Source organism: Elgaria multicarinata, chromosome 9, assembly GCF_023053635.1.
Source record: "Elgaria multicarinata webbii isolate HBS135686 ecotype San Diego chromosome 9, rElgMul1.1.pri, whole genome shotgun sequence".
Taxonomy (NCBI): domain Eukaryota; kingdom Metazoa; phylum Chordata; class Lepidosauria; order Squamata; family Anguidae; genus Elgaria; species Elgaria multicarinata.
In genome coordinates, this window is record NC_086179.1 from 72,757,993 (window position 1) to 72,776,657 (window position 18,665).

Genomic DNA, 18,665 nt, shown 5'->3' on the forward strand with positions numbered 1-18,665 from the left:
AAAATTCCACAAAAATGCCCGTGGGCTACTTTGCATGTTCTGTTTTTTCTGCTGCTGCTGAGGCATTTTTAAAAATGCTGCAGCTCTTAATTCTGTGTGAAGATGTCATTGCATAATGGCGACACAACCTTTTAAAACAGCAAAACGCATCCAACATTTTCGAAAAAGAGCACAAAAAAGATCCAAAAAGGTGGTGGCAGTTTGAGAAAAAAGTGAAAAAGAGCGAAAACGGTAAGAGCAGTTTTGACTAGGGGTGTGCACGGACCCCCCAATCCGCTTCGTGGCCCGATCTGGAAAATCCGGATCGGGCCCGATCCTCTTTGCACCGCTCCGCCCATCTCCCGCTCTGCTCCGCGGAGCGAGATCCGGCTTCGCCACCGTCACTATATCGATAGCGCTGCCGCCGCCGCCGCCAGAGAAACCACCCACCCACCCCACCCCCTTACCTTCCTCCATCGCGGGATTCAATTGAGGCCCCAGTTGAAGCCGGAAGAGGCCTCGGCCTTCACTTCCAGCTTCAACCGGGACCTCAATTGAAGCCGGCGACGGAGGAAGGTAAGCGTCCCTCCTCCCTGCTCCCTTACCTGGTGCTGCTGCCACCACTGCTGCATGGATGGCGGCGCCGGCAGCGCCAGATTAGTCCCCCTCCCCCCCTTACCTTCAGGCGAAGCTCCGGATTGAGGCGATCCTCTTCGCCTTGATCCGCCGGCCCCCAATCCTCTTCGCCTCCGCCTTAAGGGTAGGCGAAGCCCCCCACTCCGCTCCTGCTTCTCCGGTTCGAGGAGAAGCGGAGCACATCCCTAGTTTTGACACAGTCACAGTTAGAATGGCATAAAAGATGTTACTGTTCAAAACTTAGGGGCATACACATAATAACATGGATATTTGTCTTTTAATTAATTATTTGTCTTCTTTTAATTAATTAATTAAACACAAATATACTTTTCCCTTCCTGCAGCTTAAAATTAAGTAATCTCACAAAATTTGAATTTGGTAAATGCATACGCCAAGATGAAATTTTGGGAAAAATATTAAAATGGGGTATTTGTATATCTAAAATAAAAACTTAGGATGTGAAGCTGAAGGCAATAAAGGGTTGTTTTGCCATGTGAATGTCTATCCCAGTGTCTGATTCCTACTGGAATTGCTCCTCAAGGAGAGAAGGGATTTGACTGATTCCTTCCACTGTTGCCCCTTGAAAATTGCCCTTCAAAATTAATGTTTGTCCTAGAAGGTAGCATTGCAGCAAATTGCACCATTGCAGGGTATTTTTTTGCTGAAAAGGGGCACAGGTCACTTCCCCCTTCCCATGTGTCACACTTCTGATCCAGTTGTCCCCTCTGCCACGATAACTATTTCAAAAAGAAAAAATAGCCTGGGATGAGAATCATACAGAAAATGGGAATTATGCAAAGGCTTTTTTCAGTAGCAGTAGAAGCAAGTACCTGTGCTTGCAGAAACTAAGATTCTTGGATATCCTATATAACAAACTCAATTTTACTTTATGAAAATATCTGAGCTTGGAACTGTTTACAAAGCAATCTTGACTGGAGGAAGTTTTAACTGTGGAAAGAGTGCACGTTGCTGATAAGTGCTTTGCTTCGGATTTTATAGATCCTGTGGTAAAGCAAGTTAAAGAGCTTCCCGGAGAAGTAGTAGAAATGGCTTGCAAAGTATGCGAAACCTATCTTGAGCAAATTGAACATGACGACATCGACAGAGAGGTAGACAGTACTCCAGTACTTTCGGACAGAGAATGGAATCAGTTAATTGAACACTACTACTCTCTCATTCAGTAAGTCTTCATTCTGTATCTAACTGTGGTAACTGAATATTTAGAGAAAGCACCACCCACCATGCCTTTGTCTCTCTCAATTTTATGTGCCTTATATTTGGGGCACATAAAATATAAAATATATTTGGGCTCAATCCTATGCATATTTTAAAACAAAAAAGTTTACAACTTCCAGATGCCTCAGCCAGCCATGGTAGTTGTAGGCCCTTTTTTCTATCTACACATGCATAGGATTGCGCCTTTAGTCAATGCAAATATAGGAGCATGGGTATAAGCAGTAGAGTTATCACCTGATTTATCATATGGTTTTGCTCAATCACTTAAATCTGTATATGAATAAAACTGTAGTTTTGAGGCAATGATATATTCTCTTAAAAAGAACACATATATGTGCATTGCTCCCAGGCATCCCTCTTCTAAGAGAATGGGTGGCACCTGCAAGTTTTATACATCCTTATATTTAAAAATAATACTTTTGTTTTAGAAATCTGTTGTCCAATGAATTAGAGAAACTTTTTAGCTGATAAAAACTCTTTAATCAATTTGTCTGATTAATTGATTAAACATTTCAGGCTAATAGGTATTAGCTAGACGTGGAGTTGTGGAGATACCATATATTATCTTTGAGAGCCAGTGCGGTGTAGTGGCTAAAGTGTCAGACTGGGAGTCAGGAGATCCGGGTTGTAGTCCCCACTCAGCTGTGGAAACCCACTGGGTGACTTTGGGCCAGTCACAGACTCTCAGCCCAACCTACCTCACAGGGTTGTTGTTGTGAGGATAAAATGGAGAGGAGGCAGATTATGTACATCACCTTGGGTTCCTTGGAGGAAAAAAAAGTGGGATATAAATGCAATAAATCATCATCATCATCATCATCTTTGGCTATTACACAGTATAGAAATGTAATAACTAACTTTATGACTAAAATTAAAAAATGTTTCCATTACAAATGTCTATTTTTATTTTTAATTTTTAAAAGCTGGCTTTCAAAGCTGTAGGTACATACAATGCAGAAAATACAGGCATAAACTCAATATTAGTCAACACGGGTTTCCTCTTAACACTAAACGCGTACAGTCCATTGTAGTTTCATTCTTTCAGTGTGTGTTTTTGGGTGAAAATAGAATTCTAATCCAGATTAGTGATTCACACATCATGATAACCATGGTGGGTGACAAGCTACACTGGGTCAGTGGTTATGCAAACAACCTACTGTGCTCACCTCAGACAATCAGGCAAACAAGCTGCAAAGAGGGTCCATCTAGTCCAGCACTCTGTTCACACAGTGTTTTTTTTTTAAATTATTATGTGGACTATACAGGGTGGATGTCGGTACGGAGCAACTAAAATTCAATGCTTGAGCATCAGGGATGCATTAAGGAACATATCAAACTAAACAGTCCTTTTCTGGCCTCTGCACACAAACTCTTCTATGACAATGAATAATGAATGGGTGAGATGGGAGTGATTGGAAAGAATACCTTTGAATCACTTGATTACTCCACCAGTATCTATTGGGAAGAGTCTGGGGGCTACTATGTCCTGTTTTCATGATAGACATACTTAAGTACTACTAATCACTGGATAAAGCAAATAGATTGCTAGACTATAGTGCAGACAGATCTCTGAAAAAAGTCATTTATCAAGTGGTAAAACTCATATTATACAGTACTTACACAAGCTTTGCAGCTTTATCTTGTTGGGGTAAACTGAAAGTTGCAAGTTAGCCATCCATTTGATCTTCTAAAAAAATATTGTTGATCTAGCTCTTTGTATCCTTAACAATGAAGATGACCAAAGTGTCTTCAGTGGTTGAAGTTTATCCAGAGACTCAGGATCACCATCAAAGCAGACTGAACTGCTTGATACTGTTGAATATATTCCCATGGATCACCACCTTACATTCTCTTTACAGTCTTAACATTGCAGTTCACTAATGGACATCAGCACTGCACAGTCAATAATACAAAATAGCAATCTATAGCTAGGAGAATGGAATGTTTAGGTTTACATGACTGTATGTATACTTCCCTCCATATCAAACCAATTTGGATTACTATGATCTGCAGTGAGGTAGCAACTAGAAAATACAACAAGTCATTTTCTGTTAGGAACTACTAGTTTTAGGCCACAGTCAAATCTAATCATGCCTAGGTTTTGCTCTTATTTGTACAAAAATAAATTGTGAATGTTCACTTGGAATTGCAGGAAATGTTTTTAAAAATGTTTCTTATGTGGTGGCTTAAACATTTTTGTTGTTTGCAGTGAGGGTGCAGTGATTTGTAATGCAGATAGTCATTTCATTCGGTGTCAAAACTTTTTGCACAAAATTACGCTAGCAAACCCACAGCAAGAGATTGATGGCCTTCACAACATCTGGATTATTAAACCTGGAGCAAAATCCCGCGGTAGAGGTATGGTTGCTTTTCTTTGATGAATACAGAAAACCGGCTTACCACATAGTAAATGTGGGATAATTTGCCCATTTCTTAAATATGTGCTATAGAGAAATAACAGAGACAGGCAGCAAGGATTGGTTTTGTAGTATTCTGTGGTTACTGGTTCTAGTAGAAACTGACTGAATCTGAGTCAAGGGGGGCTGAGTCAACCTGCCTTAGCTCAAATCTGAGGTGGCACTGGGTCGGCCTGATGCACCCTGAGGCTGAAGCTGATTGGTATTGGGGTTTTAGGGTGCCTCAGGCCTATTCTGGGTGGTGCTGGGCTGCTACCCCTGCCCACTCCCCACCCAGGAAAGTCAGGGAGGGAGTCGAATGGACTCTCAGACGGCCTTGCCCCCAGCTTTCCTGGGTAGCCTGCTGTGTGGCTGGCTTACAGGAACCCTGCAAAAGCTGAACTGCCTTGGTGGGCCCGAATCTCATTTTGGCTTTGGTACCAAAGCGAGGTGGCAAGCCCTGAGGTGGCTGAGCTGAATCAGGGCCGTTTCAGAGCCTCTGAAATGGCCTCTGAGGCAAGTGGGGGGGGGGTGGGGGGCTGTGCATAGCCCTACTGACTAGTTCTGTTGCAGTGAAGGACGATCTATTTACTCTTCCATACATTGCTGCAATGTTCGGTCACTACTTCCTGCTTCTTTGTTAAGCTGTTTCCATTCTTTTAAAAATGTATTCATAACATCAATGGTGTTATTTCAAAGAGGTCAGTAAAGCATTTCCCCCACTCTTTGGAGTCCTTCCCTTAGGAAAATTTTCTGGCTTAAAAAGAAAAGAAAAGAAAAGACTACATTGCTTTTAAGCCTGCAGTTCCCTCTCTTGCTTTAAGCATTTCTGGGAGACTATTGCCAGAGAGTACAAAACCCCTTAATAAATGTCCTGTATAATATTACACATTAAAATTGAGAACTAACCAGAAACTGACCAGAAAATAATGCAGGAGCAAAAGCTTTGTGATATATCCAAATCGAGATTCCAAGGGGTTGTGTATACAAGGGGAAAGTCCCGGAGTGGCTTCGGAGTGATGGACCAGCCACTGCAGAGCCATTCCAGGGCTTTCCCGCAAAGATCTGATATAAAAAAGTAGGGGACTTACACCGACTTTTTTCTGCAGACCAAGGCGACGTCTGTTCATCTGTGCCTGTCGCCTTGCTCCGAAGTTGCAGTGGAGGTGTGACTGGGTCAATGGCGACCTCTGATTGGTCGCCATCGGCCTGGACAGGGTGGAGGGGTGGGCCAGTGAGAAGCTAAGGTTTGGGCAAAGTCTCCTTTCCAAAGAAATACTTATTGAGGTAAAGAAGTTTTCTCTCACAAGGAAAGGGGGGCGGGGGAAGGGAAAACAGTTGTAAGAAAATTCCTGCCTTCAGACAGATGACCCACAATTTTAAAAAGCAAGAGCGGATCTACACTGCGTACTGAAGGCGCTTGCGTGCGCCTCTAGTGCGCCCCGAAAACGATTATGTAGATCCTGCCTGGAAGAGGCGGAGGAAGAGGCGGCTGGGGAATCCGGCCGCGTCCTTGCTGCCGCCGCCGCCCACCTCCCCGCTGGTCTCCTGCTGCCGGCGAAAGAGCCACCCGGGTCCCGCCGAGCTCTCCGACCCGGGTGGCTCTTTCACCGGCAGCAGGAGGCCGGCGGGGAGGTGGGCGGCAGCGGCGGCAAAGATGCGGCCGGATTTCCCAGCCGCCTCTTCCTCCGCCTCTTCCAGGCAGGATCTACATAATCGTTTTCGGGGCGCACTGGAGGCGCACGCAAGCGCCTTCAGTACGCAGTGTAGATCCCCTGCAAATCATTTTTACTTGCTTTCATTGGGGCCCACTTACTACAAAAGGGTGGGATTTTGTGCAAACAAGTGAGCCTCTCCTCCCCGATGCCAAGTTCCTGCTCAGGACTCGATGCTGTGGAATGAAACACAGGTGCCCTGCTAGGGAGTAGGATTGTCATTGCAAGATTTGGGGAGGGTTTGGGGCTGCTCTCCCAAGTGCCTCTTCTCTGGCTCCCGTGTGTACTGCAGCTGCTCCCCAAAAACCTCCCAGCTGAGCCGTTTCCAGCTCTTGAACAATTCAAGATGGAGTGGCGTGGCTGGGCTGATGGTGACCCCTGATTGGTCGCCATTGGCCCAGACAGGGGTAGGGGGCGGGGCAATGAGCCAAATGGCCACTGGAACACCTCTGCACGCTTCCTCCGGTGTTGTCGCAAGCCCCACGCTCGCCCTTCTTGTGGGGGCAACTCCACAGAAGCACAAGTGTGAGGGTTGGGGGGGGGGGTCGTGGCGCCAATGGGTCTTCATATAACAACCCCTAGTTTGTCATTCCTTTAGCAATCCAGAGTTTGAAGCCAGAGTTTGAACCTTCTAGTTGGTTTTCCATACCTGGTTTGTTGGAGTGACAAGCCAGGGTCTGGGTTCAGACAGAACAGGAGGCTTTTTCTTCCTGGTTAGTTTCTGATTAGTTGAACCCAGGAGTGGAGAAACTTTTACAGCCTGAGGGCTGAATTGCATTTTAGAGAAGCTTCCGGGCCCCCCGCCTCCTAGTAGTGGATGGGTTCAAAGAGAAAAAGTGGAGGGAGCAAGATACCAGCATATTGTAGCTTAATTCTTGATGCCATTAAGTAAGTATTAGGAGAGGCATTTCAACCTTTTAGAATGGGGAAAAAACTTTACAAAAGCTGGGGAACCACCAATCCGTGCATTGGGGCCTGGAAAGGGGTGTGGCCCTCTGCGGAACCCCAGATGGGCAGATTTAGCCCTGAGGAGCTGTTCCCCTAGTTCAGCCTCTCCTGCTGGCAAAAAGAGCCAAGTGAAGGCCATTTGGGAATACAAGCCCACTGCTTACGAATGATAAGACAGAATTCTCAGAAATTCTGGCTTATTCTTGCTTGGAACATTGCTATTGACATTACTATTTTTATTGTCCTGTATTTTTCTTTTCCAGAAATCGTATGCAAGAACCGATTGGATGATATCTTGAAACTAGTTGAACCAACTGAACAGTTTCCAATGAAGGATCATAAGTGGGTCATCCAAAAGTATATTGAGACACCACTACTGATTTATGATACAAAGTTTGATATTAGGCAGTGGTTTCTTGTGACAGACTGGAACCCTCTGACAATATGGTTCTATAAAGAAAGCTACCTGAGATTTTCTACTCAGCGTTTCTCCTTAGACAATCTGCACAGGTAACCAGTAGTAATGATATCATTTTTATTGTGTGACCTTAGGTCATAACAGCATAGGTAACCATGAGAAAACGTGTGTGTGTGTGTGTGTGTGTGTGTGTGTGTGTGTGTGTGTAACGTCTTCTGTAGGAGTGGTTCATTTGAAATAGTTGTGAGAGAATCCTGTTTCTGTAGGAGGAAGTTATCAGCCATGCATGTCAAGAATTTCTTGGAGAGGGCACTTTAGGCAGAATTTGTCTCCCAACAGATATCGGGGTAATTGAAATTCCCCCATTACTACTACATTGCACTTCCTTGAAATACTGGCCATTTGCTTATCAAAACGTTCCATCCTTATCTCCTTGATTGGGTGGTCAGTAGGAGACTCCGACTATCATATTCGCCACAAGAAACTAATGCAGATAGTAAGAACTGAAGATGCATCCTTTAGTCTTATACCACAAAGTAATTTTAAACTATGTATGATTTATTGATTTCTAATGAGAATCAGTGATGCCCAACATTATTTGGTTTGCACCTATTAGCTCAAGTTTTTTTAAAAAAATAAGCACTATATATTTAAAGTAAATGCAATGTTGTATCATTCATACACATTTTCTTGAATTTTTTCTTACAAAAATGATTAGCATTACGTATGTCTGTGTCACCTGTTTTACAAGAGTTATTCTTATATTCACAGCTCCATTCACCTTTGCAATAATTCCATTCAGAAAAATTACAAGAATGCACAAGACCGCAGTTCTCAGTTGCCACATCACAACATGTGGACAAGCAGCAAATTCCAAGACTATTTGCAAAAGAGAGGCCTTGGCCATGTCTGGCGCAATGTCATCTATCCATCCATGAAAAAAATCTTAATCTATACAATGAAGATGGCTCAGGACCAAGTTGAACCACGGAGGAGCAGTTTTGAACTCTATGGAGCAGATTTCATTCTTGGAAATGACTTTAAACCTTGGTTGATTGAAATCAATAGCAGTCCAACCATGTATCCTTCTACTCCAATTACATCAGACCTATGTGCTCGGGTTCAGGAAGACACAATCAAGGTCATTATTGACAGGAAGTTTGACAGAAACTGTGACACTGGAAGCTTTGAACTTCTCTGGAGACAGGTAAGAGTCATTGCGTTTTGTTTTCTAATCAGATGGCATTCAAGGTATTTAAACATTCATTTTGATTATATTTGGGTTCTGATTTGGGGTTGTTTCCAATGGTGTCATCTGCTAGCTTAAAGCTTCTACCACTTGTGGAAACTGTGTTCTTATCCTTGCACAAGTATCAAATCCAGTACTTTGATTCTGCTTGTGCAAGCTGCTGTACAAGGCATTCTGCAAATTGTTGTACAAGGCATTGCACAACTCATAATGCTTTCATTAGACTAGGTGTTGCTTGAACTAACAGAGCAATGATGATTTTTCTGCTAGTGTAACGTTTGATATAATCCAGAACTAACGTAACTAGCACATTCAATTAGGGGTGTGCACGGACCCCCTGCTCCACTTCACTTGCAGATCCACCATTTTCGGAGCGGGCTGCTTCGCCCCGCCCCCGCTCCGCCCACTTCCGCTCCGCTCCGCTTGGAGCTCCGGATCCGGATTGGAGCTCCGTTTTTCCCCCCATAGGGTTGCATTGAAAGCTAAAAAGTTATACAACGTTTTTTCTGTTCAAGTTAGAAACCTCAAACTCGGCACCATGAAAGTTTATCCACGTGTCCACACGCACGCCAAGTTTCAAGCAAATCCCATCAGCCCCTGATTTTTGGCGAATTTTTGAAAATCGGGCACCCCATTCAGACCCCTTGGGATAGCTCCGTCAATTTGCACGTTAGAAACCTCAAACTCAGCACCAGGACAGCTTATCCATGTGTCCACATGGACGCCCAGACTCAAGGCAGTCCCATCATCCCCTGATTTTTGGCGCGGCTCTAACCTCTAACGCACCACCCATAACCCTAATTCACACCCCTTTCGATAGCTCCGTCAATTTGCACGTTAGAAACCTCAAACTCGGCACCATGATAGCTTATCCATGTGTCCATGTATAAGAATATAATAATATTACTAAATGTAGGGAAATGGGACAAGAAGTGTGTGTATGCTTTCCCCAAAATGCTCAATCTGTGGCTGTTGCACTACACAAAAGCAGTGCACGCAATCAGGCTTTAAGAGAGGGGAGGGGGGAAACGAACCAACCAAACAAACACACACTCCAAAATTTAAAAATAAAGTTTATATTAAATCAAAGTAAGGGAAAAACACAGAGCAAACTAAGCAAAAAGTCAGAAAGAAGCAAACAAACACACGCGTCAAGCTAAAATCCTAATCTATCTCCAAAGTACACAGCAGCAGCTAACGAACGCTAAACCCACAAGACGCTGAGAGCTCAAAGATATCAGGATGACTCTGCCTTAGTCCCCCCCCCTCGAACGCTGGGATTGGAGGATGCTTCATGAGGAGATCAATTCTAATCAGGATTGGGAGTTGAATGTGCCTGTCATCGCTTCAAAAAAACAAAAAAAACAAAAAACCCAAACCGTTTGTTGACCCAATTTTTAAAAAATTCTAGCACGCGACCCACACTACGTAGAGAGGTGAGAGTAGTCTCAAAATGACCCCCATCCACGACTCTCTGTGCACAAGAATTTTCAGAACGATTGCTTATAAAACAACCCAGTTATCCCCGATTCTTTCCCGCAATGCAATCCTATGGGCGAAAAGCTGAAAACCGCCGTTTGAGCCGCGCTGTCCCTGTTTGTTGACCCAATTTTTTAAAAAATATAGCACGCGACCCGCACGACGCAGAGAGGTGAGAGTAGTCTCAAAATGACCCCCATCCACGACTCTCTGTGCACAAGAATTTCCAGAACGATAGCTTCAAAAACAACCTAGTTATCCGCGATTATTTCCCGCAATGCAATCCTATGGCGAAATGTTTTCAAGATGGCGATCGGAGCGCTCCGCCTGAACTAGGAGCTCCGAAAAATGGCCGCTTCTCTTCGCCTTGCTTCTAGGGGTCCGCGGTCCGCTTCTACTCCGCCTCTGGGTAAGGCGGAGCAGGCCAATCCGCTACTGCTTCTCCGCTCCTAATCGGAGCGGAGCACATGCCTACATTCAATACCTAATTTAATGAAGCTGTAATGAGTTGTGCAATGCCTTCTGAAACCATTTGCAGAACAGCTTGGGCAATACCTTGTTGAACGTCTTGTGAAACAATTTGTGGAACACCTTGTGCAACAGCTTACACAATGGCTTGTGCAATGCATTGTACAATGGCTTGTGTAAATTGAATCAAATGGCTGGATTTGATTCAATAATGAAAGGATAAATGCAGTGTTTTCACAAAGAGGAAATGCTTTATGTTAGCAGAATGACACCACTGGATGGATATAACCCTTTGAAATGTGAATATTGAAATAATGATAGGGGGAGACCAGAATCTGTCATGAGCCCAGAAAAGGGTCTATAACCCTCCTCTCCAAAGTGTTGGGCTTTAATAGGCTTGTACCAAACATTTGGACAGCACGTTGACATGTCAGCATGCCGGTCCTGAGTAAGGCCTATGTAGATCCAATGCACCACGCATGCCACGCTTTCTCTCCCTTCAGTGGCTGTGATGGTAATGGCCTAGCCCCTTTCGGCATACTAACATAGTTTCGGCATACATCTTGACATGCTGATATGAGTTAATGATCTCATTGTCCCCATCAGCGTATCTTCATGGCTTGGTGCAAATGTAATGAGGACTAGTACCAGGGAAGGACTTTCCAGACCCTTTCTGGAATTATTATTATTATTATTATTATTATTATTATTATTATTATTATTTATATACCTCCCCATTGCTGAAGCTCTCTGGGCGGTTTACAAAAGTTAAAAACAGTGAACATTAAAAAGAAATATACAAAATTTAAAACCATAAAAAGCATAAAATACAAACAAAAACAGGCAACATCCATTTTAAAAACAACTATTTTGGGGTCAGTTAAAAACTCAGTATTTGTTGTTAAATGCTGTTAAATGCCTGGTAGAAGAGGAAAGTCTTGACCTGGCGCAGAAAAGATAACAATGTTGGCGCCAGGCGAGCCTCGCCAGGGAGATAAATTGTGGCTGGAATAATGAACTAGATAATCAACGTATGTCCAGAAAAACAGTGCAAACTATTTCTACATAATCTTAAGTGCATAATTGTACTGAACAATCTCTTGTTCAGTACATAATTGTGAGAATGAGCCATCTCTCACCTAATTTCCATTTTGATAAGAGAAAAATACTAAGAAAAAATCCACCCACTTGATTTTGTTCCCCCACCCCCTACAGCCCATGTTGGATCTGCCACCATTTAATCCTACTGACCTTTTTGTGGAAGGTATCAGTGTTAGGAGGCTGAAGAAGCACCTGGTTTCCCTTACTAATTTTAGTTTATTTGAACCACTGCTGAGTTTAACGCAACCTGCAACCCGTCAAGAAAGTAAAGGAGACTCCGTGACACCTGCCAACGCCAAGCAAAATGCAAAAGGGAAACATGGAAACAGCGTTCCTTGCACCTTGCCAAAGACTGTCAAGAAGCTGCAGGAGAAAAGCGTTAAAGTAAAAAGCGCACACAAAAAGCCTCTCAGAACCATAGACTTTCCTCGCATAGTAGAAGGCCCTGAAGCAATATCCACATCTGACAAAAAAAAGACAAAAGCAGTTAAAGAGCCAAGCCATCAGACTGGAAGCCAAGCAGTCGCTACCTTTCAAAGGTCACATACATTAGACTGGGCAATACTTCAGCCCTCTAAAGATACAGGTAAAATGAATATCTAAATCTTTTTATACACCTCTCTCTCTCTCTGGCCTTAGCTAGACCTATCTGAAAGTCCGGGGGAGAGGAGAGGAGACCTCGCATTGGGATAAACGCGAGATCTCGCCCCCATTTACATGTAAGGCGCGACAATCTCAGGAAGAGAGGCGTTGCGCCCGCCATTTTTTTTGATTTTTAAAGGAGATGGAGCGTACAAATGCTTGTGTGCAAAGGTAAGTTTTTTTTTAAATTTTAACTACTTTCCCTGCTCCCCACACCCTACCCCAGATGGGTGCAGTGCTCCTGAGGAGTGCTGAGCCCCGTGTGCGGCTCCTGGCTCCGCGCAAGTAATCACGCGGAGCCGGGGAAACCCATGGAAATGGGCTATACACTCCGCGGTCTCGGGATCAGCCCGGGACCGAAGAAAAAGTGGGGCCAAAGTGTAGGGCTGTATCCTGGGGCAAGGGAGGGTTGATCCCTCCCTGATCCCGGGATCCCCTATGCATCATGTGGACGCACAGGGATGATCCCGGGGTTCGCCCTGGGATATAGCCTGGTCTAGCTAAGCCCCCCTCTCTCTCTATACACACACAATATATATATATATATATATATATATATATATATATATATATACATTTACTACAGTATTCATAACATCTATATTACAATGAAATACCACCGCTGTTAACTAATTAACTTATAAATTATTTGTTAAATAAATAGTTAGAATAAATATTTGTTAGAATAAAAATATGGGGGTGAGTGTTCTCCATGCAGCTGACATTTTGAGGCTAAGCTGTTTAAGGTATATCCCTGCTTATTGTTTTTTGCCAGTTTAACTGTCTCATCTTCCTTCACCTAATCCTGGAAAACTGTGATTTCATGATGATTCCCTCTTTTGGATCACTTGCTCTCCCAAGAGAGCTTCAGTTCCCATTGGTAGAGGAATGACCGTTAAACCAGATTAAGGACCAGACTGGGCCCGTCACTGGGAGATCTTTTGATTTATTGAAATGGTGTTACTGTTTGGGCAGTAGAATTAAACTTTTTTTTTTTAAAAATGAAATATTTAGAAAAACTGCAGATCACTGGTTCATCTTAGCATCCCCTTTTCTTCCACACAGGTGGTATCCAATGATGGCTTCATGCTAGTGGAAAGCACTTCCTCTTGTGCAAGTCAGGGCACTTGATTTCACTTGTTCTTGAGGGCCGGGGACAATATGAGATATTGCAGGGAGGGCGGCAGTAAGCAGAAGCAGCACAAATCAACTTGCCCTCCCTCGCACATGAGTTTTCTGCTAGAGCAAAGCCACTGTTGGATACAACCCAGTATATTTTTTTCTTCATAATTATTGCAGAATCATATGAAAAATTGTGCAAATTTAAATGATTCATCAATCAATTAAGTAATCAGTTAAGTCATAAATTAAAATACATGGATAAATACATGAAATTTCCTTAATTGGATAAGATCCCTGACATAAACTCATTCGCAATGATTCATATATTGACCTCAAATATTGTATTTTTAGTGGCTGGTCTGTGACTATTACTAAATAAACTTGAACTTGAACACTGTGATCCAGTGGAAGAGATTAGAAACAAACTAGGGCTTTCCTGTCTTCCGTTATGGAAACTGACATAGGGGAGGGTCAGGGACCTTCCTGTGCTGTTACATCCCATGCACTTGACTTTCAATTGTGTGTGCTGATGACTGTATTAAGAGAGCCACTTAAATTGCTGGTAAGATACACATGGATCATTTGCAGTTATGCCGCCAGATTCAATGCCCTTTCATTGCAGAGAAGGGCTGCTGAGAGGTAGGTATTCATGGGAATATTTGGTATTGCCGCCTCCTGTTAAAAAGGCAGTTAGCAGAGAAAAACAAAAGGCAGAATAGAATGACCATTTACCATTCTCACATGCCCACAGGCTATTTTAGGATAACAAAAAAAAAAAAAAGGAAGCCACACCTTTCTGTACTGAAGAAAGAAAAAACAGTTTTACTCACAAATAGGTTTACACATACAAATGAAGGCACAGAATAGGATTTCAGACAGGAGTTTGTTCAGTCCATTTTGTGTTCCATTACACCAGCATGAGTGAGAGAACAAGCCATGTGCTCCCAACAATGGTGGAAAGCAGAGAGAGAGAGAGAGAGAGAGAGAGAGAGAGAAAACAAAAAAGCCTAAACCACCTTGGTTAAAGCCTTAATCACCGTGGTTTAAGGTGTCTTCTGAACAGGGCCAGACAGAGAAAGAGAGAGATGAAGGAAGGAGAAGAACAGGCAACTATACTGTAAGCTGTAGAGATCCTAAGGCTAGTTATGCCCCAAATACCCATGTATTAACACTGTATTAATAAACGTATTAATAAATACATTTATGTATTAATAATGTATTAATAAATACCCATTGTAACACTGGTCCTTCCTGTAACTTACACACGAGGTTGCAATATTCTCAACACCCACTGGTGGGATTAGTAAAATATTGCTACTTAACGTCTTTTATGTGTTCAGAGTCTATTGGTCAAAGAGAATGCCTTCAAATCCAAAATTCTATTCAATTAGAAACAAAATGAGGAATGAATAGCTAATACCTTTTGACCCACACAAAAGGCCTGAAACATGAGAAGTTCCACCAATTGTTAAGATATGTGTGTTTGCGCATTTATCCTTAATTTTAAAAGACTTGGTTACTAAGACTGCATAGCTGCTGGAAGGCCATTGCTGGCAGCTAGGTGGAGAAAACTTTTTATAAGTTTTGTTCAGGGGACCAAAATGTCATGGGATGGCCCTCATTAGTACAAGCATTGTTTCTCTGTAGAGTGTTTTCGAGAATCACAGTAAAAGGGACACTGTAAACAATGAAATTCAGTGCTGATGGGAGTTACTCTCTGTTCTCTATTTAAAGGTCTACAGAACAAAAACAAGAAGACGTCATGCCTGATTTGTGATGGTTTCCAGTCAGAGAAAACTTGTAAAAACTGCAACTCTTTTTGTGCGACTGTATTACAAGGTGGTTCATATTTACCTATGAGTCCGTGTTCTCCTCCTGAAAAGATGGCAAAGAACAGACTGAGTGTCCCATGTTATGGGCTTCCAAAATACTTTTGACTCGATTCAAAGTGCCTTGAGAAGGTGTTTTTTTAAACCGACTTCCAAAAGCTAAGACAGAGCCCAAGAACCTTCCTTGTATAAAAAATAATGAAAAATGCAGAAAGGCCCTATTTATTGTCAAATATCTGTAGCTGAAGTATCCTTTTATTTAGGTGGATCAGGTCTGCATTAGGCATTACATGAGCTGCATTTTGAAGCTGTATTTCAAAGTATGTCTTGTAAAATGATGAGTTCACTAAGGTAGTGCTTTTAATTCTGTTCTCATGTACATAGGGAAAAGATGAATGTTATATTCCTTATGGAATACTTTTCATTTTTATCATATTGGACCGGGCATTTGGTGTCAGTTGTCCATGCTTCGGAACTAAGAACCTGACTTTGATTTCCCAGAGGAAAAAGACTGCTAATGGACATATTATCTTCACTCAGATAGAATGCCTTGTATCAAATGTTTGCCAAATATTTCTAATACAATAATTAGGCTAGGACTTTGAGAAACTGGGCAGAATCTACGTAGGGTTCAATAAATTTTGTAATATTTCAGGCATCATAGTCTCCAACCATAAGGTTCGTGGAGCATGCATAACTCTGCTTCCTGAATTAGAAGCCTGTGTATTGCAATCCTATACACACTTACCTGGGAGCAAGTTCCATTAAATCCATGGTGCTTGCTTCTGAGAAGACATGTATAGGACTGTACTGCAAAGGAGGGAGCATCAGGTGTTTCTGTACTAACAGAAGTGAGAGCCAGTGTGGTGTAGTGGCTAAAGTGTTGGACTGGGAGTCAGGAGATCTGGGTTCTAGTCCCCACTCGGCCATGGAAACCCACTGGGTGACTTTGAGCCAGTCACAGACTCTCAGCCCAACCTACCTCACAGGGTTGTTGTGAGGATAAAATGGAGAGGAGGAGGATTATGTATGCCACTTTGGGTTCCTTGGAGGAAAAATGCGGGATATAAATGCAATAAATAAATAAATATCTGCAGAACTAGCTTTGCCAACTCAAATGGCAGATTGCACCAGACTTTATGTAACTAATATGGCTTGCTCTGCTAAGATAAATGAATCCTTCCTGGTTATCTTGCACAATTTGACTCTCCTCCTGCTCCACCACCTGATGCGGGCACCTCAGTCTGCCTCGTGATAAGGCTGGCCCTGAGAGGCAGTATGCCCCTGCATGCCAGTGGCTAGGGAATCTGGGCAAGGGGGGTGCTGTTATGTCCTGCTTATAGGTTTCCCGTAGGCAACTGGTTGACCACTGTGTGAACAGAATGCTGGACTAGATGAACCCTTGGCCTGATCCACCATGGCTCTTCTTATGTTCGCTATCCTTATTATTAATCTATTAAAAATTATATTTGCTGTTCAGAGATTTGCTATTCAGGGATTTCAGATGCCTATCTCACCAGGGGAGTATCTAGATACATTCCAAATGTAGCCATTTTAAAAGGTTATGGGAATAGCTGGAGTAGTCTTAAAACTCTCTTTCATATACAATATTTCCTCACATTTTGCAAGTTTAGGCTCTAATTAGGGCATTCCACTGCTGTGGAGCCAACACTAAGGCCTGGCCATCTAAACCTGGTGAATTGATCTGACAGAGATTGAGGATTGAAGTCAAGGCCTCATACATCAATTTCAAAGAGCAGGAGGCCTCATCTCTCTTGTGATGCATAATATTTAGCTTTTTGTTGATTTAAGGAGCAGGCATAAATGTTCAATATATTTATGATGCAAGAAAAACATGATATTGCTAAAAGAGTGACTTTTTATATAAACAATAGATGATAACACAATTAACAAATATACTTGCCAGCTGCACTTGTGATGGTTTGTAAGACCTCAGTTGTTTTCTGTACTAGCTTGCAACAATATTTAAAATAAATATTTAAAATAATATTTAAAGTATTTAAATATTTAAAATATTTAAAATAATAAAGTTTTTAAAAAGTTGGGTTTATCGAATGTTGTTTTGAATCATTTTCAGGGTTTTAACCTGAATGCCATTCTGGGTTTTCACAATTTCATCATAACATTGTCATCACTGCACTTGATTTATGAAATAAATGCGCAAACAGACTTTACGCAAGAACCTTTCTTGAGTGGAAAGGTCATTTGTTGTTCTTCAGATTTTGTGTCAAATACAGACTTGGAAAGAATAATTGCGTAGAAAAATTATGGAGATACGTTAGAAGAGACTTTACTTTTGGTAAAGGTATAGTGCTGGATAGGGAACAGACGATTTGAAGGTGATTGAAAGTATATTGAGCATTCGGGCAAACATTTATACATACAGTGGTGGCCAAAATTGTGGACACTTTTTGAAGTTCTCATGTTTTGCAACTTTGCAACTTTGCATGCTTATAAAAATGCTCTGTTTCATGAAATTCAAATGTTTATATATCAATTGAATGAGAATTTAATGCAAAAAATACAAAAAACAGAATGCAAATATCTGCAGTACACACAAAAAAAGTTATGCTTACTTTAGTATAAAAACAAACACAGGTGTGATTGAGTGAAGAAGTGGATTGGAATTGCAAACCCTACTGGCCAATCACAGTCCTTGTTCTGGGGAACAATCACATGGCAGTAGCTGTGATACATCATGTTTCAAGTTGGGGGAAGTCAGTTTTGCTGTTCTGTAACTAATGCACAATTTGAGATTGTGTGAATATTTGAAGTATTTCTCAAATTAAAAGTGTAAAAGAAAAGAGTTGATTGGACACCCAGGAAAAGAAGCAGGATTGTTGTATTTCATGAATCAGGTCTTTCAATTGATATATACACATTTGAATTTCATGAAACAGAACATTTTCTATAAGCATGCAAAGTTGCAAAACATGAAACTTTCAAAAGGAGTCCACAACTTTGGCCACCACTGTAGTGACATCATTTGTTTTCTTACTGGCTAGTTACATGACACACGCAAGTGTATTGGTGTGGGGTTTGCAGTGTGATCGTTGGGAACATATCTAGCACCATGGTTTTACCTAAAAGCAATGGCTGATCAGAACCTCATCCTGGGATCTGGTGTCCTCCAACTGGATTGAGTTGCTTCCCTTTGTGACCACACATCTGGAACCCTTTGTGGAGAATGGCTGCAGGGAGAGGACAATTTTGAATATATAAATGAGTGGTGAGGAGAAGGTTATGTTCTCTTTCTTCACTCCAAATGGCAATTTCTCTCCCCTCTCAAGCTGTTCCTTTGCTCAAATTGCAACCTCCTCAGGCTGATTTATTTTCATTTTTTCAACTGAAAAAAGCCAAGAATTAATTATATGTATCTGTGTGTAACAACTCAATTTGCCCCCAAGATGGTGACATTTTACTTCT

General features: G+C 42.1%; 1 protein-coding gene across 1 annotated transcript in view; it reads left to right on the forward strand.

The window, feature by feature from the left end:
- TTLL8 (tubulin tyrosine ligase like 8) overlaps nucleotides 1-15,326 on the forward strand; it is a 31,586-nt gene extending 16,260 nt beyond the window's left edge. The window contains exons 9-14 of the mRNA XM_063134888.1: nucleotides 1,615-1,795; nucleotides 4,061-4,209; nucleotides 7,174-7,420; nucleotides 8,100-8,535; nucleotides 11,740-12,211; nucleotides 15,124-15,326. Coding sequence (XP_062990958.1) covers nucleotides 1,615-1,795; nucleotides 4,061-4,209; nucleotides 7,174-7,420; nucleotides 8,100-8,535; nucleotides 11,740-12,211; nucleotides 15,124-15,326 — 1,688 coding nt within the window. The remainder of the gene's footprint in view (nucleotides 1-1,614; nucleotides 1,796-4,060; nucleotides 4,210-7,173; nucleotides 7,421-8,099; nucleotides 8,536-11,739; nucleotides 12,212-15,123) is intronic.
- Nucleotides 15,327-18,665: the final 3,339 nt, after the last annotated feature.